Here is a 22,085-nt window from a genome sequence, read left to right as displayed (position 1 = left end):
AGCGCACAGAGGCAGGGCTTGAATGGGGATCAGATATGGGAATGGTTCCATTCGAATTCTCGTATTCTGTGCATTTATTGTCTTCCTCTCGGACAGGAAGGAAGCCAGGCAGGCAGGCAGGCAGGCAGGCAGGCGTATTTTTAGAGAGTTACCAAAAACGGTTGCAATATCAAAGGCAGCAAAACGAATTGACATTCGGACTGCTCTCGGACTTGGTCCTCTGCCACTTGTGCCCGGAGCTTGGGAAAAGTAATTGCGTGGCACCAGTTTGATTGTCTTTTTCTGAGGGACACTTTTCTTATGCAAAAACTTTCGAATGCAAAATGCACAGAACCAGAATCGAACAACTTTTGACATAAATATGCATAACCCTCTTTGGTCTGGTCTGAGGTCTGGTCTGTGGTCCGAAACTTAACAGGACATGCCATAAATGTCCGGCACATGTCCGTCAACATCAGAAGTGGAGGCTCAAACCCTGTCTTTCTTGGCATTTGCATTTTGCATCCTGTAGTCCTGCAGCTGCTCGGCCACAAGCAGGGATACACTTGTGTATTTATCGTTTTGCATACGCATTATTTATTAAGGCTGCCAGAGAGCGTTGGCCGGGGAACTTGCTGCGGAGTTTGGGAGAGGCTGTGGAATCACTGCAGCATTGTGTCTGGCATTAAGTAGGCCTCTCAGCCATTCAGGACTTCGAACAACAGAACGGAACAATGGTAGGAGCAACAGCCTCCTCACTGTGCCGGCAGCTGGGCAAATTCCTACGAGTGATTAGCATGCAAAATGTTTGGGGTTTACTGTTGCAGCAAAACTAATTAGTTTGAGTAATTGAAACTTGAATTCGTACAGTTGCTTTGTGGATATTCCTCCTTTTCTCCCATATACTTCCAGTGGCTTACTGCAGTTGCATTTCGTAATTGTTGATTCAGACTTTGGTTTCCTTCCTTGTGATGGTGGGATGGCGATATAATCTGATGGAGATAAATTGAGATAGCAGATGCTCGGGGGCAAATGCTCGATGAGAGAAGTTAAAGAGCTGCAGAAAACGACAATAGAGATTGGACTGCTAATGAAGCTGGGCCTGGGATTAAACATTCAATAAATATTCATATCGAATGTCTGTAATTGAATCTTCCACGATGTGGGATGCTTTAAAGTCCATTTAATTGAATTTTGTCAGAATGAGAGATGAAATACGTAGTTAAAGTTTGATTAATGTTACTAACTGCTTCTGTTTGTCTGCGCTTAAATTTAAAAAGGAAGGAGTTACTAATAAATAGGTATGTGAATTGAGTTAAGAGACATTTCGGTAGCAGATAATCACTTCTGGATGTCGACGCACACTAAGAAAAGATAATATGTTGAATTTTTTTTGAATTGCTTTTGATTATAAATGAATATATAGAAACACTTCCTGAAGAAGCAATGGTTTTAACATTTCACCTTTCATCTTTTGCTCGTTGCAGACACAAATTTTGGGACACAGCACAGAGGAGCAACAGAGGATTAAAAGCAGTAAACCAAATGCTACGAAGCACTGCCATATACAAATACAAATACAACTGCAAGTGATTGCACGGCGAGGACTACCATTTGAATCGCTCGTCATTTATAACTAAGGACATACAAAAATGTAGAATAAGAAGCAACTGAAGGAGAGGAAATTTTACAAAATCAGAGACTACGGACAAAAGAGACGGAAAAAGTGACATTGGAAGAATAGAAACGGAAACAGCAACAAATTAGGAACTTGTTTTTAGAAAAATTCACAAAAAACACGAACAGATATGAAATAATAATTTACAAGACTCTCTGTCTACCACTTTTCCAGCCAAAGGAAAAGCAGAAGCACAAGCAAAAGCAAAAGCACGAAAACCGAAGCTGAAGTGTAAACTTTTATTATAGGCAAACAAAAGAAAAGAAAAGCAAAGAAAACGCTCTTAGGGTTGTAAAGGAAACGAGCAAACAAAAGGAGAGCCGTAATAATATTGCAGTGGATGGCAAACAATAAAACGCATACTCGCCATATTGATAAAAGTGAAACGTTGAAAATCTCATAGTATTAGGTAGTGTTAAGGACAACCAAAGCGAACAAAGTCGGGGAAAATGTAAGCTGCAGCAGCTGGATAACGCAGAAAAATCCTAAAATTAAATTATTACAATCTAGCAGAAGGTAGTGGAAGGCAGACACATATCCGCTGGCAACAACCAACACGAGAGAGACTATGAAAAATGCACAACTGAAGCTGAGTGACGTTGACGATGACGAGCTGTGGCTGGCAGTTAGATTAGCACAGTGCAGCAGCAGCAGCAGCAGCAGCAGCAGCAGCAGTAGCAGCATCTGCAGAAGCAGCAAGAACAACCAGCAACTTTCCCAACTGCAACTAAGGAGCTTAAGTACAAAACACTACAGCAATATTGCAGAGCAGAAGACGCGAGCAGCAGCACGGCAGCAGCAAAATGTAGCCTGCAACGCGAGCAACAATGGACAGCAACAGTCGCTAGGCAGCAACATGTTGTCGCCACAGGCAGCAGCTGCAGCGCCAGCAGTGGCAGCAGCATCAGGAGCATCAACAAAAGAAACAGTTTCTAGCGGCAATCATGCAACAACCCAACAACAGACAAACATAAGACTGTGCGCACGCAAGCGACAAAGGATGCGTCGGCGACGAAAAAGAAAACCAGAAACAGCAGCAGCAGCGTCAGCAGCAGCAGTTGCAACGGAATTCGAAACAGAAATAGTAGAAACATCTAGCAATATCAATATTAGCAACAATCTATGGCCGACAGAGACCTATATGCAGTACCGAAGCAGCAACAATCCATCAATAATACAGGACTTCTCGCCAGCAACATTCAGCTGCCTGCTGCAAGTGTGGCTCATGTCGCTGCAACAGAGAGCGGAAGTCCTGCTCAGAGGTATCGTGACCAGCACCACCGCCATCATTTCCTACTTAAGCAGAATTGCACCACTGTTGAGAAGAAGAGGCAGACAGGGCAGCAACCAAAGCACCAGCAGCAGCAGTAGCAGCAGCCACAGCCACAGCAGCAGCACGCAAATAATTAACGGACTTAATAAACACTCATGGATATTTTTATTGATATATTTGAATTTATCTGCTAAAGGTAAGTGCACTGGAAAAACCTATTCAATTTACAACAAGTGCCAGCACTTAAGTGAGTGGCATGTAACAGCAACATACCCACCCGTTCACCCGCCTGCAGTGGCAAGCAACAGTTGCCTCACAAGTCATTAACGTCGTCATTGTTTGGCAGCAGGAGCAACAGAGGCAGGCCCATAATGCATGCCGGCAACATATTGTCACTTTGACACATAAAACCACTCATGAGTGGGATGTGGGATATTTTGTGGGCCTACGAAGCTGTTGTCGCTGTCGTTGTCGTTGTCGTTGTCGTTCCTCTTGTTGATGCCATTGTTGCTTGTTAGTTGTGACATTTACGACAGCCTCAAGTGAAGCAACAACAGCCATCTCAGACCAGTCTATGCCACTTGAAAGCATTGAAGCGTCGTCAGTGCCTTAGGATGTTGTCGCTTTTTTGTCTCCCCCACTTTTGAAGTCCTTGTTCGGGGTTACCGCGTGGCGGTCCGTATTTGAGATGCCTCAAAGACCGTGTTGAGCAAATGGGTTTGCATAAATGGTTTATGAAAAAGTAAACTCTCATTGACGCCAACGCCTACCACTTCAAATGTAAAACAAGCAACATAAAGCCTTAAAATATCCAGCCATGTCATTTCCTGGCTAATTGAATAAAATTTCTATTGTTAGTCGACCTACATTTTCAAGCCAAAACTATTTTTGATAACCAAGCAAAGCCATATTCTGCAATGTGTGGCTGGGGCAAATGTTGCCATGCCATAAATACTTCCAGCAGGCATTTTCTCCCCAGAAATTTCCCATCTCAAGTATCTGCAGTGCACCGCTCCGTGCATGCATGTGTGTGGCTTGGAAAATCTTTTCAATGGTTTCGTGTTTTTCCCTGCTCCAGGAGCTTACAAATTCTTTGTCACGGCAACAATACTTTAAGCGAGAAAAGGACCAAGTTTGGCTACCGGCTCGAATGTCTGCCATGCCATTAGAGAAACCAGCACCTGCCGAGGCTAGAGAGAGTTGTGAGAAGAGTGACTGCCACTTACACATATTGAGGTTATTAATGGCTGCCTATATGACTGGGGGAGAGAGAACAAGATTGAAAGTGTTGCCAATGTTTCAGCGCCTGCTTGGCACAAAGGCTGGCACCAAATAAGCCGCTTGTGCGTGTCACGGCTTGCGTGCCAAGCTATGAAATCATAAACGCATACTGGCCACAGTGACTCCAGTGACAGTGACATATGATTAAATATATCTCTTAAAGTTATCCATTTTTACAGGTTGATTAATAAATACTTATTCATCAATTTACCCTAATCAGAGAGACGTTCTGTTAGGTTTTCAAATACATTTCGTTTTGCTCTCCTTAGCGGCCTAAGTTTTTCTATCAGAAAGTATTTTTTGAACCACTGTGCTGAATGCATGTGGGGTCTTTGTGTGCGGTCTGGCAACGTCTTTGTCTTTACAGTCGAAGTCGTTTCATTCCCCCCTCCTTTGGCTGTCTGTCGCTTTGGCTTTGAGTTCATGTTTCATGCAGCACTAACAGCCACAGCCACAGCAACAGCAACAGCAAAAGCAACAGAAGTTTCAACAACAATTGCCGTCGGTCCGAATGCGTGTGCATGTTTATGATTTTATGGCAGCACTTCCGTTTCCGCCCTGGCAATATTGTACAGTCTGCTTTTCCCTCTCTCCCCCCATGGCTGCCATCGCTAATCAGATTTAAACTTTGAACAACGTCAACGTTGCTTACACCAGCCGCATGTGTGACTGTGTGTCCGTACCGTATCCGTGTGGTTGTTAGTGTACTTGTATTCATGAGTGTGTTGAGTATGCGCTTGGTCCTATGACATCGTTCATACGCCCGGTTGGCCAGCCAAGTGCCCCTCCGCGTTCCCTTGTTTCCCCGCTCTTTCTCTCTCTGATTCTCTTTTTTGCTCTCTGGTCATGTTTTGTAAGTATGACATTTATTGCTACGGAAAGGCTTTTGGCATGCTTCAAGAATTCAAGACTTTTGCGCATTTGACAGGGTTTCGGCCCACTCCTTGGCCCCATGCCATACGATGCCATCCCATCAACGGGAGATGACTAAGTTGATTTTATTTCTGTTTCGATAACGAACAAGGGCATGATGAAGTCGGCGAATGTAGTCAGTTTATAAAAAGAAAATATTAATAATCCCCAACGTACTCGTACGTTAAAGGTAAAAAGTCGTATTTTCAGGTTGTGTGCTCAACGAAAATAGACAAAGAATCCACACCCACTTCAGGCGATTTATATTTATATGTTTGCAGGGCCCTCAGTGCCTCTATCGAGGACTAGGAAAAGCCTATGGCGAACCCACTCCGTGAGATATTCTCATGGATTATTGAAAAACTTTCGCAAATGTCAACTCCCCCTCAGATCTATCAATCTATATATCCAGACATGTCGGCTCGCATACGATAAATGTCACAAGTTCCCTTCCATCATTAGCTAAAGGGTTGTACAAGAAAAAAAAACACAATGTCATGCCTGCCATTTGCATTATGGAGCACACGCACTCGGCCACACGAGCCCGAACGTGAGACAGATGATGGGCCCATCATCCAAATACAAATAATCCCCCAACCCATCCCCACTCCACCTCAAACGCATTACAAAGGATCCGGATCAGGGGTGGGATGATAAAGGGGGAGGAATGTTGCCTGGACTAAAATCAATCATCAAATACGATAGCATTCATAATTTTCAATAGTGGACACAAGGAATTTTGATTGATGGCTCTGCCGGAGTTGCCGGCAATGCCAGGGCCTGTTGGAAAGCTTCTCTATGTGAGAAGTATCCACTCTCCTATCCGTCCATCTCTTCATCGATTTGTTTCATTTTTTAAGCCTACTCTTGTCTCAGGTTATACTCCATCTTCTTCATTTCTATAACAAAATAAAAAAAGAAAAACTGGAAAGAGGAAAACAAGAAAGTCATAAGCAATTAAATGCTTTCCCAGCACCCAGACCCCATCCAATTAAGGGCAGCTATACGGGTACGGGTGTGGGTTATGGGGATGTATAGGATGGAATGTTGTAGAGCGAGAGATTTGTGGGGGAGGGTTAGAGCAGTAACCCGTTTCCCTTGTTGTTGTTGGAAATTTTATTGCATAATTTAAGCTTTGAATGGTTAGGCGTCACCTTGGAGCTATTAAAATGTTCGCTTCTCCGGTTTCTGGTCTCCCTCTACGGCCATTAGCAGGTGCGGCGCCCCAACCAAAGTGGGTTCCAGCACGAATAAAAGTCAGGGCAGACAGCCGTCAGGCTTCATATTTTTCCCCATCTCTTTATCTCCGTGGCTGCTTTTCTCCGAGCATCATTTTGTATTGGCTTTTGCAGGCTTAAGTGGTTTGGCGCCGCGTCAGTTTCCGTTTTGCTTTCAATTTTTAATATCGGCGGACAGCCCGAGCCGAAATATTTATCCAGTAGGTATATACTCGTATGCCTACTCTCACGTGGTATGCTTCGGATATGGCTTATGAGGAGAATACTGGTATAGAGTAGAGTAGAGAAGAGAAATGGGCGAAGGGATGCCTATACGTTCGTTTGGTTGCCATTCGATGTTGTGGTCGTTCAAAGGAGAGTGTATGCCTTTTGAAAATTACAAATTTGTAGGAAATAGTTTTGTACAGAGTGTGTAATTTTTCAGTTTGTTCTTATACAAAGATTACCTATAACTTAAGAAATTTCTTGGCCATTTACGAGGGGCTCTTTTTGCTCAATTCGATTTGGAATAAAACTCACTCTTAAGCGATTCCAAATATAAACTTTGTATAGACAGCTGCTTATGCCAAAAATATGTACATATACCACAAATTATTCACGATTAAGAAGAATAACAATCTTTATGGTATAAAGATGTCCCAGTTATCCCTAAGTTGAAGTCCGAATTGGAGAGTATCAGCATTTCTGATATCTACGAAGCCAAGAAATAACACACTACTTATTTCTCTCTTTCGGCAATTTGAACTTTTTTTCGTTTCGTGGAGAAGTCGGCCAATTTCAGGTCGTTGTTATTGCTATTTTCGTTGCTGACGTTGCTGTTGCTCTGCGTGTGTATTCGGGCAGCTGCATTTTCTAACCAATTTTGGTCGGTTTTTATTTTGAACATTAAATTTCACGCCACCCCATGCCATTGCGGTGGCTTTGGCATAGTCCGCGTCGACGTCGGCGTCCAAAGCTTCAGCTGTTGCCGTGCTTCCCACTAGCTGTTTCTCTCTGTCGTCCCTGCGGCTGTCTCTGTCTGGCCCAGGACTTGACTTGGCTTTGTGAAATAGCAATTACTTTTTCATGCTCCACTGCAATAAAATTGCAATTTTATGCGGCCTGCCGACAACAACGGTAAAAAAGCGAAGAAAAATAACGAAACGGAAGTGCAGCCATTGAAAAGGCATTTGGAAATGTCAGAAGTCTACCCCGAAACGGAGGGAGGTAGATGGAGAGAGAGAGAAACGAGAATGATAGGTTGAGGTGGAGGCCAAGTTGAAGATGATGGCCACAAAAATGGAAAGTTAATGACTCCCGACATTGTCCATGTGAGCCATTAACGAGCGTCCTTCGAAGGAGGCGGCAAGGAGGCACACTTTAAGGGACCATTTTCGGGTGACTTCAGTATGTTTATTTATCAACGAAGTTTCCTGAAAACTGTGGCAGTACGAAAAAGTTAGTCCGTTTGCTTTTGGATGGTCCATGGGATGTTTCTAGATTTTTTTTGATGGTTTTCGATGGTGCACACAACAAAGAAATATTGAAACAAAAGTCTCGTCTTGGGCTGACGCAACCAAAAGTCGGCAAAAGTGTCCTTTGTGCTCAGCTACAATGAAAGTGCCCCAGAGCTCCTGCTTCTCTATCCGTATCTTCCCCGCCTTCCTCGCCTTCCTCGCTTTCTCCGCTTTCTCTGTTGTCTCGCTCATCTTCATATTTGTTTTATTATCACATTCATTTTGACACTTCATCAGACGTTGCCCTGTTTTTTTGTGTGTGTTCTGTATTTTGTCTCTTTCTGGGTTCTCTGTTGCACTCCTGTTGCTTTGTGCTCGCATCTCATTCATTTTTCCTTTCGCTATGCGTTGGTGTCAATGCTTTGCCTTAAAGGCCCAGTTAGGTGCCCTGCCCCTGCCGCTGCCCCTCCCCCTACCTCATTGTTGGCCCGTGCTCGTTAGCTGCATTTTTTCTCTACTTTTCCTTTTGCCTGCAGGCTCGTCATTTTGTTTTAATATTAAATGAACAAGGAAGAGAGCGTGAAAAGCGAATGAAATATGCAAAAACGTAGAAGAAAATAGGCGAGCAGTAACAGAAGCAGCAGGGAGAGGGGGAGAGAGAGAGAGAGAGAAAAGACTAAAGACAAATTAAAACTAAAAAATTCATGTGCATAATTCTTAAATGCTGCTCATTTTCTATGCAAATCTTTTGGGTTAAGCGAGAGGTAAGCTTCTAAAAAAAGGGGAAAAGTTTTCCATGTAAAACAGAAACTTTGCTGTCAGCAGAAAGGAAGCCCCTGGAAGACAAGAGCACCCCACCAAAAGGTGGAATTGAATTAAACCTCACTTCAGTTTAATGAAATGTTCTATGCAGGAGAGCAAATTGCGATCAATTCAATTTTCAAGAACTTCATCAATTGCAATTGTCCGAGACTATTTTCCCATCGGCAGCTATTTTCACATGAACTGCATTCGTGCATTCCCAATCGCTCAGTTCAATAAATCCTCGAACTTATAGCTACTTAGTGTCTGCTTATTGTGTGGGCTGAAAGGGAGGTGGCAGGATGGCAGCATTGGTGGGGATGGGGAGCACCCTTAAGAAATTATTAAATTGAGAGGCAAAGAGCAAGCAAGCAAGCAAGTTTGCTCCTTCTCATCTACTTTCTTTAGTTGTTGTAGTAGTCGTTGTAGTTTCTTCTGTAGTCCACATTCATGCATAAATAATTCTCCGATAACGATGCGAATATGTCTTTCTCTACTCTTACAATTGTGCATATACATACATATGAATATATGTGTATATGTATTCCTCTATGTGCGTATCTGTGTGAGGCAATCTATTATCGCCAGGGAAAAACGCTCCAAGAAAATTTGTATGTGAAAAACTTTTGCTCAATAAAAGTTTCCTTTTGTTATGCGACTGCCAGAGAACAATAGAGTCACATAGAGAGAAAAATAGGGGACAGGGACATGACCTGGGAAAGGGAGAGAGAAGGACATCTTACATATGTATGTCTGCTGGCAAAAAGGACAACCGAAACGCAAACTTTCTGCCATCCTTTCAGAATTCTGGTTCTACTGTTGCCTTTCCAACTCAACGCCGAATGCGCAACCCGCATGCACACACAAGACCAGAATCCACACTCAAGCCCAGGACCAATACCAGAACCATGAACAGGTCCGAGACACAGACGTCAAGCGATCCAAGACCATGGCTCCAGACCAAGGAACAAGTTGCAAAAACCAAGAACTCGTAAACTTTCGCATATCAATAAATTTAGTTTCTGCAACTCCTGCCCTGCTGGGGCCTCCCCACATGAATTATTGATGTTGATTTGCGGCGCTTCTATGAAATGGCAAACATTTGCAGTGATCCTTTTTCCTTGTCCTGAAAAGTTTCATATACTAATTCCTACTTTATTTACTTGCAGTTTGCCTAGCAGGATATCATGAAAAGAGACTGTTACATGATCTTTTGGATCCTTATAATACACTAGAACGTCCCGTTCTCAATGAATCGGACCCGTTACAATTAAGCTTTGGTTTAACTTTAATGCAAATTATTGATGTGGTAAGTAGCAAATATAATTGTCTATATCTATAACATGTTTTAAATGTTTGTTCGAGTATACTAACTCATTCATAAATATAGCAAACTCGCATAGCATAGTGGAATAACATTGAGGTTGGTTAACGGTAGAAACAAATTATTATTTAATCGATAATCATTTTACTGGAGCCTACGAGTATTCATAAGTAAAAGTAAAACATACTAGAGACGGTAATACAATAACAAAGGTTCGCTCCAGTAACATATGAATTCCGAAGGGAAACCGCCCCAAGTACTAGCTATCTGCCCCGGGCAATATGCTGTGGCATCATTATTTAAAACTCGTCTGAACGGTAACAATATTCGGTTCGTTCTGTGAAACCTAAGGGTACACAAGACCTGTCAAGATGGTATCATTCAGTGTTGTCAGAAACAAAGTTATATGACTGAATTGAGTAAGAAATAATTATTCTTTAAAAATTTTAACTCGGAACGGGAAGGACTGTGTACATAGCTCGCATATATGGTCCCATCCAAAGTACAAATATCCGGAGAAATTGCTACAGTATAGCAGCAGGACGTTTAAATTACTCAATGCATTTTAGGATTTAATTTCCACTCTCAGTTTCAGTGTGTACCCGCTTTTAAAGAATACGCCTTAAAGTATGCACCAAGTTTTCACAAAACAGAATCCCTGATGACACAATTTCTTTTTGTATAAAAAGTGAATTGCCAAGAAAGTGAAATTTTAATTATTTGCCCGAGAGAAACCCACACAACCCAAAGGCACACACTGCCACACTGCCACACAGCCACACATTGCCACATGCACCTGCACCTGCACCTGCATATACGCTTGCACCTGTGTCCTGTCTGTTGGCTGTTCCTTGAATGGCAGCTGGCGTTTCTTTCCGCAGCACCTCTGGCCTATATACAAACAGGACATACATATCCTGCCTGACTGGCACTGTCGAGAAAATTACATGCAACGTCATGTGGCACGTGCGGTGTTTGACTCATTCTCACCTTTAAGGGGGTGGCCGCCGCCGCCTGTATTCATCAGTTGAAAAAACTTTTCTGCAACTCACAATTGCGGAGAGGCCAACAAGAGAGCGGTGGAAAACGGACAACTCCGGGAGAGAAAGAGAGTAGCGAATGGGTGGGAGGGAAAAAGGTGAACACTGTTAGAAAAGTCCAAGCGAGGCGTTTGCCTTTGTTAGCGAGACAACCTCAATTCATATTAGATCTGCATTGCATTTGGTTGTTGGATGGTGTGTATCTGAGTGAGAGTTGTTTGTTTGGCTCTGCCTCCGCACAAAGTTTGGATCCAGCAAAATGGAGCGCACAAACAAAAGACTCTCACACCCACTCACACCCACTCACACTCACTCATATGAGGCATGAAAAGAAAAACAGCAACCAGCTGAAAGCTGAACGACTGCTTCTGGCATACGTAGCACAAGTAAAAAAGCAGCGGGAATAAAATAAAAATGAAAACGATCCCAGACGCTAGAACACTGCGCATTCAGTGACGCGCTAAAAGTCACACAACAAATGCAAACAGCGAAAGAGCATTTCCGAGTACGCTGAGAGAAAACAGGATACTTCGCAGCGGTCACTGAGCCTCTAATCCATGTTTAAGGACTATTCTGTGACTGTTTATACACAGCACTAAATTCGAATATTACTTGCAAGTGTTTGGTGTTGCTTTTAGTGTTTTAAGTAAATTTATGTTTGACATAATTTTTCTGTCCCAATTAACAAATGAGGTATTAACACGAGCACTTGCAGGACCAACTTCCTCTGAGTACAATTTGACTTTTTGCTCTGATAGATTCTGAAATTCGGGTGTTTTTCTGATCTAATAAAACGACAAGTTAAATTTTCTTTCAGTGCATTTACAATACTCTGAGCCCAGCACACTCGCACACACTTGGCATGCAAATAAAATGAATAAATAAAATTTGCACATGTGTTGTTCACACCTTCTGCCAAAACATATAAACCAGAGGGCTGGGGTGGGGACTCGTTTGGCAGAGTCGTGGGGCAGGGTGTGGGTAAAGCAATGAAGTACGACTGGCGCTGTTGCTGGTGCAAAATGAAGTTGAATGAAGAAACGGGCACAATGCGTCGCCAGTGCCAGCGCCAGTTCCAGCGCCACCTCCACCGCCACTGTCGTTTGTTGTTGCCACTGCTGGTGGCAGTAAAACTGCAGCACGCACACTTAAAGCGCAGTCGCAATTACATGAAAACCTGGGACTGGGAACTGGGATCTGGAAACTGGGAACAGGGGGAGCATTAAAACCAGAATCGGGTCATTTGGGGAGCAAGTTGGGGAGGAAGTGGGCATTGGGTAGCAGTTATCACCTTTCGACGCAAGAAACGCGGTTTATGGGAACCGCAGTGAGCTGGGACATACTCAAATTTTTATTCGACTGTATAACTCGCGGGCTTAGATGTCGTGGCAATCAAATGTTGCTAATGCCTGACGGGAGCTCGTTATCGAGCGAAATTAGCTGCATATGGCGCGACAATGTGAGAGTCGCGATAATAAATGGTGAGAACTCCACCCTCTGCCAAGTCTGCGTCTGCCCGTTCAAGGATAATAGGGCAGAAAAGAACGATTTCTCTCGGCCGCCGCTTAGCACACTTGGCAGCGTGGCGCAGTCAGTTGCAGGTTACTAGTGCCATTAGTTTTCCTTTGGGAAATCGAAGCATTTGACACTGGCAATATTTTAGCTGTTAAATGCAGGGGCTGCAGCTGCATTTGCATATTTTTTGTGACCTGCCGCAGCAGCAGCTGGGTCCCCAAGCAATTTAAAGATTTGGCACCTGCCATGACAGTCCATTCCCATTCCTAGTCCGCTCCCGAGTCCGGCAGCAGGATTCAATTCAGCTTCAATTCAATTTAAAATGGGGCAGGACACGCACACCGAGCAGAGGATGGAGAGCTCTTTCATCAATTTTACCTATCTACCAACGTCAACGTCTACTTCTTCGTCAGCTCCAGCTCCACCTGCAGCGAATTGAGAGGACCTTCTCCTCCATTACGGTTATCTGTCATGTTGCCAAATGAATCTGGCGACTAGGAGGGAAGCTGTTAAATCATGGACTTGAGCAACAATAGCAGGCTCAGCTTAATCTAAACTTGGCATCTGAAATGCACTTTTATCGCATGTGATTTACATAGAGCCTTCTTCATAATTGCTCCCAGAGGAGGTCAACTGTGAGAAGGACTCCTTTTGCTTACATGAGTACTTCTATGCCAGTGTGTGGAAATTGCAGTTGAATATTTTTGAAACTTATATGGTGTGACGGGTCTGGTTGGGCTCCTTGTTACGGGTATGGGTATGTGCCACGCCTGGCACCGAGATTAGAATGCAATCATGTTGCACTCTGCTTTAGCTTCTATTTTCTATTTCTGTTGGCGGAGCCATCAATGCTACCTGCGGCTGCATGCATTTTGTCAGCACAAACAGGACTCACTCGCACACTCACGTGCCGCACCCTCACACGCGGAGGAGATGGTTATGGACATGCTTGGCATACTTTTCAACGATTTCAATGCATTTTCGGCTGTGGTCTGTCGTTGGGTGGGAAACGGGAAATGGGGAAGGAGAACTGGGGACTTTCCCTTTGATTGATGTTGTTGCATGTTCAAATGACTCGACGAGAGTGTCTCTCCTTTTCCCGCTCTGTGGATAGAACTTTGTCAAATGAGTACACACTCACATATGCAAAGGAGGGCTGGCCGGAAGCTTTTCCTGTCCAATCCAGTGGATTGCTCGCTGGCTTGTGGTCGGAATTAGAGCAGCACTTTGACCCACTAATGACTAACACTGTACCTTGGATGGAGTTCTGATTAACGGGAAAATGCTTCTGCTTAATTAATGGAAGAATGTTCCTCAATTCAAATTCATTTTTCTTTGGATATTAATTTGACAGCTTCATCTATGTTTCTATGAAACTGCCTAATTATTTCTTGAATGCCTTTCCGCAATAACTTTAGACTGAATTCCTGCCAAATATAAATTGATGGGGTTGCCTGCAAACTAAATGCAAACTTAGAACGTATAATAACGTAAAATCGAATTAATTAACTCGATGCGAGCCCTGAGTGCTCCGATACCGATACAAACACACGTTCCCTTCGTTTGGTCAGAAGTGTGTGATTGGGCTTATGTATTCGAAGGATATATGTATGTAAATTGCATATACTCGTGTGCGAGTAGATGTGGTCGTGGTCTCGGGGTAATGCCTTGTAAATGTTTGCCGTCAGCTATCATTTTGATAATGGAGTTTCAAATGTTTGCCATTCGTGCTCATAAACACATGTTGACGTGATGGAAAAGCCAACTTCGCCGAAAAGTCTGTTGCCGTGCTGGAGGGCGTCGATGAGCCGAGCCGCCTTTAAAATGTGCAAACAGACACGCCCACACGCCAGCTTAATTGCATTTTGCGAGTGCGAGCAAGGCACGCACGGCCCCGAAAGCAAAATAACTTCTTGCACTCAGTTTCAATTAATTCCTGGTCTGCCAGCGAAGCGGAAGGAATGAATATAAAAGTGTTTTTTTTTATTAAATGCGCCGACTGAATGCAATCCCCACACTGAAGTACACTCCAGACTCCATACTCCATGGAATGGAATGCATATTGAATGGCGCACAAAGATGGAAATAATGAGCACAATGATCGGGCCACTTAAGGGGTTCAAAGGGAAAGCTCTCTGCGAGTCAATACGAATATTTCGTAAGTATACAATTGCACAAATGCCTTAAAGAACCTGAAGAAGGAGTGATAGTAAAGAATGTTACATACCCTAAAATGAAATTTATTTCCCCCAAGGATAAAATGAACATATGCTTTATCTGTTTGCAAGGAGAGAAGGAGAATATCTCGATTACTAGTAAGAGGATCGATGCCAAGATAAAAACCGATTCTTTTTGAATTTTATAGAATGTTAGATAACATTTAGATAAGCGTTTGTATTGATATTCAGTAGCTTAACAAATAAACCAACTTTAAGGAGAGTCGCCGTACAATTTTTATAGATTGGATAGATTGGATCCAGTTGCAGATTTTGGCTTCCAAATCGATTTTCTGGGTACGAACATCTTCTTCATCGCAGTAACCGAATGAGCATACCTATGGCCTTCTCTGTAATCAGGCAGAATGACAAATGAAATGGGAATAATCGAAAGCCATGTTGAAAAAATGTGAAAGCAAAGACGAGGAAAGCAATGGAAAACAAAGAGAGGATAGAGCAGCAGAAAGAAGCACTGAAGTTTCCCTTCGTGACCTCTGCTGAAGAAAACCCTAGAGTGGGAAGCTTTCGAGAGCCTCGGGTCGGGTCGGGGAAAGTAAGAGTACAAATAAAACAACTCCCGGGCGCATTAATTAAAAAGGCGCAGACAAAGCGAGGCGTAGATTAATTGGCGTCAATGGGAGCCAAGCCGGCAAAAGAAGCGGCACAACAAGGAAACCGGCCCAGATACAGATAAGGGCCAAGACGCTAGGAGCAAGAAGCAAGGAGCAACCGAAGGATGCGGTTGGGGGCTGGGTGGGTTGGGGCTCAGCCGTGGGGAAGTGATTAAGTAGATGCAGGGCGAGAGGGGGCTGGATATCAACGGATATCAGCGGAAAATGAGTAATGAAGTCGAGCTGGGGCAGCCATTTTTAATGCACACAGGACAATGAGAAACTAGGCCTCTGTCTGCGTCTGTGTATCACTGCATGTGTGTTTATGTATGTGTGGGGTCTGTGCGGAGTGTGCGAGTTTTGCGTGGGGAATGAGTTCAGTTTTATATAGCCGGTACTCGTAGAGTTTCACGGTGCATCAAATTCCTGCCCGTTTTAGAATTTTGGAGACCATGAAAAATATAGAGACAAAAACTGTTGGGCACAGCCAGAGTAATCATAATTCTATTGGGTATATTCGTATAAGGGCTGCCTAGATCTTTCCCGAGTAACGGGTATCTTATAGTCGAAGCTAGTCCAACATTGCCACTCCGACTCGTTCTGTTTGGAGTTGCTTTTTTAAATTCCCCGAACTCTGCTGCTGTTGCTGTGGCTTCCCATGTCAATGAACTGACTCTGCTTCTGCCTCTGCCTATGGCTCTGTATCTGGATCTGTGGCTCTCTCTGTGCCTGCCTGTGCGTGTTTCCGTACCACACATACACATGCTCGTTTGAACGCCTCTCCTCTGTTTGTATGCATGAAAATTTCCGCGTGCCGAACCTTGTCTTTGGCCTGGTCGAAGGCAGCACAGAGCAGCGCCAAAAATAAAAATTCTGCCGTTTGCTTATTCTGCTCATTTAAAATTCAACAACTGCCGCTCATAGCTGCCATTTATTTATACTTCTCCTTTACCACAGACACAGATACTCATGCACAGACCGTCAGACACATACATATGGACAAATACTCATGCACTACTTGAATGCGAATAAGCTTCGTTTATGAGAGTTTTGTTCCTCTAAGAAAAAAACCAAAGGCAGCAAGCAACCACGCCTCTCCCTCCAGGCCATTCATCTGCTGACTTGGCCTGCAGGAGCACGCTGCAGGCTGCAACAGGAAGACAGCTAGACAGTTATACAGCCACCGCCACAAAAAGGAGCCACCTTTTTCCTACTTCCGTATGCATTCGTCTGGCTCCGGGACCCGTCTGCTCCGGCTCATGTCATAATTATGTACTTCCTCTAGAGGCATCACTGAATTGCTTAGACGTTTGCTCATCTTACATCTACATACATCACCACTAATTCTCTTCCTCTTATTAAATTACTAATCCTTACACACCTTTCTAGTAATTAGTAATTGTAGTGGTATTTTTATTTTGAGTGCATGCCTAGTTCTCTTAGTAATTTTAGTGCTAATATTCCTCGAATATTAGTCTAAAGCTATTTTTCCTGCATGCTCGCGTAACAGCCCTCTGCTGGTTTTATACGGGCCACTTGACGGTCAGTCAGTCAGACGGCAGTCATTGCATGTCAACGTCCAAGAAGAGATAAAAAAAATTTAAAAAAAAAATATGTGCATGTATGTGCGTATGTACATCACGATTATATCACGCGTTTTGGAAACTTTGATACAAAATGGACAACACCTTTAAAATTGTTCATTCTTTAATAACAATACATAAAGATGTGGCCAGTGTTTGTTTAAAATTAGAATAATTTGTTGTAAACTTGATTTTTAAGTGCATTTTAACCATTTTTGCGTTTATGTTAAACGATAATCAGCAGCAAACCATTTTTGTTTATTAAACCAATCTAATAAGATATTTAAGGGCTAACTTTTAAATATTATAGTAATTTAAATTTGGGACCAGACCATTATGAATACATTAGAGTATGATTAATTCGTTTTATCCTGCCCCAGGTCTCGTGCATTTTTATTTTTCATTTTAATTAAATTTTGCTCATTTTTGCTAGCACAGTTTTTGCGGTTTCACCATTATAATTGTATGGAACATTTTTGTATTGCTGCAAATGAACATTCGCATATAAAATGCAAATTGGAAGTGGAATTCAGGCTAGAGTGGGAGTGGGAGTGACCGAAAGAGGAGCCCTACCTAACTAAGGATAAATTGTAAAGGGAAGCCATCGTACCGTCCCGCAGAGAGGAAGAGTCACCAGTTGATTGGGAGTGGATTCTTCGTCGCAGGCTTAAAGATGAAAGGAAAACGTACACTATATCTAAAATCAATCTACATGAAAAAGCAGGAAGTAGATTACAGCAAGCGAATTATTCTGCCTTTTCACCTAACGAAATCCGAAGACCTAAGCACTCATTTCGTTTTCGTGGCCCGCTAAATGAATTACGGTGCTGGAAACCATCCGAAAATGCACTCCATGTGTAAGCCGACAAAATTAGTGAGCGTTAACAAAAACTCAATTTGTAAAAACGGAATTTTATTAGTCCTCTCTCGCTCAGTGCTCCGCCCTCGGCCCTCCAGGAGTACGAGCAGGAGCAGCAAATCCATTGCATACTTTTAGTCGTCCGGTATTTGTGTGTGTCAGTCGCAAAGTGCACCGCAGAAAAATATAAGCGTGCGGAGTATTAGTCTGTGTGTGTGTGTGGGCGAGGGGGAGGGGTGCAGAGGCAGCTGGCTGAAATGGACTCTGCTGCAGTCAAGTGCAATAATGTAATGGCTATATTTAGCCAGCCCAGCACAGAGACACGTCCCGTGCTTGCTCTTGCACTGCGTTATGACCACAATATTACCAAGTCCTGCCACGTCCCTCCTTTACAATGTTCTATTTGCCGCTGCTTCGATTTCGCCCTCCCCCACCCTTCCACAGTGCGGGTATCCACCAAAAAACATATTGACTCTGCTACGGCCCTGTGTCTGTGTGTGTGTCCTGTGTCCTGTTCCCTGTGTGTGCTTGGAGCAGTTGCAGTGGCTCGTGCAGCTGGCAATCGGTGGCTCCATTTCATCTCTACCGCATTTCTGTCGCACATTTGAGCCCATTTTGTGATTGCACTTGCACACTGACTAACGGAAATTGCTCGGCCAAAATATTTGTGCAATGCGATGCCGGTGCTCATCCCGAATCTTCTCTGTTCTGCTCCGTTCCGTTACATTCCGCTCCGCTCCGTTTCGTTTCGTCCCTACGGCTCTCGGCGCTCTTTGTTAGCTAAGCGCCAGAGATTTTGTTTTTCGCAGTTGTTTTCATTTCATTTTCATTTTAGACAGCTTTTTGGAGTTGCTTTCCATTGCTGTTGTTGTTGCCCGAGTGGACCATGAATATTTCAGGCATTTAATTGTAAATTACACAAACGCCTTGTGTGCAGTTGGTGAATTTTTTAAGAGCAGTTGGCCTGCTCCTGTTGTTGCCGCTGCTGGTTTTGTTGTAATGCGCGGATTTGGTTATTGGGGCGCATCCCAGGCGGCAGGTTGGTTAAATTGCATTTAAAAATGTAGCTCTCTTGATTAAAGTTCGCGAACAATTTGTCAGGCTTTTAGGCTTTTCATTTTCACGGCTCTACTGTTTGATGGAGCTTTGCAAAGAGATCGATACAGAATGGCAGACAAACCGAAACAGGGTTTTATGGATACACATAAAAACATACAAAAATACTTATATAATCCCGAAGAAGTGTATCTTTAATCATCCGTGACAGCCCACATAAATAAGTTTTGGGTCGTCACGCACAAGCGAAGCGAGTGAGCCGGGGGTTATTTTCAATATATATATATATCAGAAAATATTATTCTCATAAGGAGTCTCAGTCCTATCACGCAAAAATAAGCCGCGTGTACCGCTCTCGTTGGTATGTATGGCGCAAAGTCCCAAAAGACAAGAGCGGGTCACATTTTTTTGTGGTTACCACATTATTTTGGGCATTAAATTAGACAAAAAAATACTAAAAAAAATAAAATATGTTAGGTAATCTTTTAACAATTGAACAGCGAAAGCTTTCTTAATTATAGACAGCAAATAGTTTATTGTTGTTCAATCTGGACAGCTGTTACAGTTTCTACAATTTCCAGTTCGAATCAACCTCAGATGTTGTTTCAGCTTTCATTTGCCATTTTACATGCATGAGTGGGCAACCGACCAATTCCCACCTCAGGTCGCATCCGCTGTGGCCGGAAATACGTTATAAAAATGAAAAAATGGCTGTGCAAACTTTCCGCTGAATAAAGTTATATGAGAGTTTGTTCATACTCGGACATATATACATGCATACATATGTACATACTCATACAATTTTGTGTGTTAATTAATTATATTTGATTGCGAGCGACGTGTGTAATGAACTTGCTGTTTGGCATGCCTTTTTGCAGGACGAGAAAAATCAATTGCTTGTCACGAATGTGTGGCTGAAACTGGAGTGGAACGATATGAACCTCCGCTGGAACACCTCCGACTACGGGGGAGTGAAGGATCTTCGCATACCGCCGCATCGCATCTGGAAGCCGGACGTGCTGATGTACAACAGCGCCGACGAGGGATTCGACGGCACCTACCAGACTAATGTCGTGGTGAGGAACAACGGGTCGTGTCTGTATGTGCCGCCGGGAATCTTTAAGTCGACATGCAAGATAGATATCACGTGGTTTCCCTTTGACGATCAGCGTTGCGAGATGAAGTTCGGCAGCTGGACCTATGATGGATTTCAGGTTTGGTTCAGTCTCCAACAATGCACAAGCAGGGCAACCAGGAAGTACTCACAAGACTCGTAGTTGTTTTGCTTACTTAATTACAAATTACACTCAATTACGACAGAACTTTTGATTTCCTCAGTACTTTTTCGTTTCTTTTGCTGTATTCGTTTGAAGCGAGCGAAAATATTTATATTATTCTACCCTCTCCCCGAATATCATATATATAAAAAGCTGGATTTACAATTACAAGATGAAACTGGCGGTGATATCAGCAGTTACGTGCTCAACGGCGAGTGGGAACTACTGGGTGAGTAAGCCAACGTCGTTCGGAGCGAAAGCGACATCCTCTACATATCCGACATAAGAACCAGATTCACAATCCAAACCTCCAAAACTCTCAGCAGCCGTTGCTTCTTTGGCGAGTGACTCACGTTCTTCAGATACAGATACAGATAAAGATACAGATACAAATTGAGAAATTAATTCATATACTACTCCCCCAATCTCCGTGTGTGGAAGTTCATCTTGCCGCCTGTCTGTTGGCAAAACGAACCACAGTTCTCTTCTCATCTCATCACTCCAGAGGAGATGACGGTCTTGCGGCCGATTACTTTTGTGTACCCAAAGCGCACACAAAAACAAAAACACACACACTATACTTGTAACTTTCTCTCACTCACTCTCTCTGTTTCTATCTTACTTACTCTCTCTCACAAAAGTCTGAAAGCTGCAAGCAGGGTTCAAGCTGCGAACTAAAGTTCCGAACTCGTTCCGTTCGAAACTCCGACTGCGTCTGCTCATCGGAAGCCGATTGAACCAGTGCTGGGGCAGTGGAAAGCACTGCCGGGCACCTTCAATCAGCTAAAGATGAGAGCGTTTATTATCATATCACTGCTTCGATACTCGTATTTCTTACACTTCTCAGTCCCCATCATCCCATTCGAGGTCAATGAATACGGAATGAAGTAGGGCACTTCATGAACCCTGTTAACCTGTAAACCTGTTAACCCCGTACTACATTACTCTATACTCTATTACTTTCGTACTTCACTAAAAACCCACACGCTTATCCAGTGTTCTCCCACTCACTCTACTCTTTCAAAACATCAAAGAAACCAAAAACTCTGTTTTCAATTAGACTATCACAAAACTATCTTTGGGCGCATTAACTTTTAAAGTCCGAAATAGCCGCGTAAACGTTTCGATTGCCCTTTGTAAGAGCTCTGATTGGTGTGGCATAAGGTTAGACCGTTACACAACAGCCTAACTATGCAACTCCAATCGCAGGTGCTAATTATTAGGAGCTATTGACATTACCATTAACCTAATCAAGAGGTAAGGCCTGGCCCGTGTATGCACTCCACTTAGAACATTTTATCCTGGAATCTATTTTATAGTTTTCTTTATCGAAGCTAACGGCATGTACAACGATTACGAATGAATGCTGAATAGAATGTATTTACATATACTCGTAACCAAAATACAAACCAACCATCTGCAGATACAGAGACAGTCGTAGACCCAAACCTTTTGAAGTTTGCATATATAGTATGTACTGTAGATGACCTGGGTTCGATAGGTCCTTGATGAAATTATGCTTCTGGATACATCTCCTATCCTAACTCTATCCCTCTCTAATTATCCAATTGAATACTCTACTCCTCATTCAGTGAGGCTTATAAATTATAAATAGCAAAGCGAATAAATAAACTTTCTGGACTTTTTGGAAACACAAGAGAAACACAAATTACAGAAGCACAGAATGAAAGAAATTTAAATTAAATACGAACTCTGAACCCCCCACACCCACATCCACACCAGCACGCTACCACTCACAGACAGAGTTTAAATTGCACTTTTCCGCATAGAATGCTGAGCTGGCAGAAAGTCTAGCCACGCCCTCGATCCGAAAGCGTTTTCCCAGTCAGCGAAAACTCCCACCCAGGGGGGCGGTGGCGGTGGGGAAAATGAAAAAGAGCTTTGGTCTTTAGTCCTCTGCAGAAGCCACGCACCAGAACCAATTAAGAAATTAAAGGGCAAATACGTCTGCATTTTCTCCCACTCACACACACACACACACATAT

At 43.2% G+C, this 22,085-nt stretch overlaps 1 protein-coding gene across 6 annotated transcripts in view; it reads left to right on the top strand.

The window, feature by feature from the left end:
• LOC108162212 (neuronal acetylcholine receptor subunit alpha-7) overlaps window positions 1-22,085 on the top strand; it is a 64,629-nt gene that overhangs the window by 25,299 nt on the left and 17,245 nt on the right. For 5 of the 6 annotated variants that reach the window (XM_017296830.2, XM_033393307.1, XM_017296827.2 and 2 more), the window contains 4 exons: window positions 1,467-3,126; window positions 9,768-9,907; window positions 19,681-20,016; window positions 20,233-20,308. In XM_017296830.2, coding sequence (XP_017152319.2) covers window positions 2,226-3,126; window positions 9,768-9,907; window positions 19,681-20,016; window positions 20,233-20,308 — 1,453 coding nt within the window. In that variant the 5' untranslated portion in view covers window positions 1,467-2,225. The remainder of the gene's footprint in view (window positions 1-1,466; window positions 3,127-9,767; window positions 9,908-19,680; window positions 20,017-20,232; window positions 20,309-22,085) is intronic. The other variant, XM_033393308.1, reaches the window with a different exon arrangement.

The sequence above is a fragment of the Drosophila miranda genome, chromosome 4, assembly GCF_003369915.1.
Source record: "Drosophila miranda strain MSH22 chromosome 4, D.miranda_PacBio2.1, whole genome shotgun sequence".
Classification (NCBI taxonomy): domain Eukaryota; kingdom Metazoa; phylum Arthropoda; class Insecta; order Diptera; family Drosophilidae; genus Drosophila; species Drosophila miranda.
This window is presented reverse-complemented; position numbering and strand designations above follow the sequence as displayed.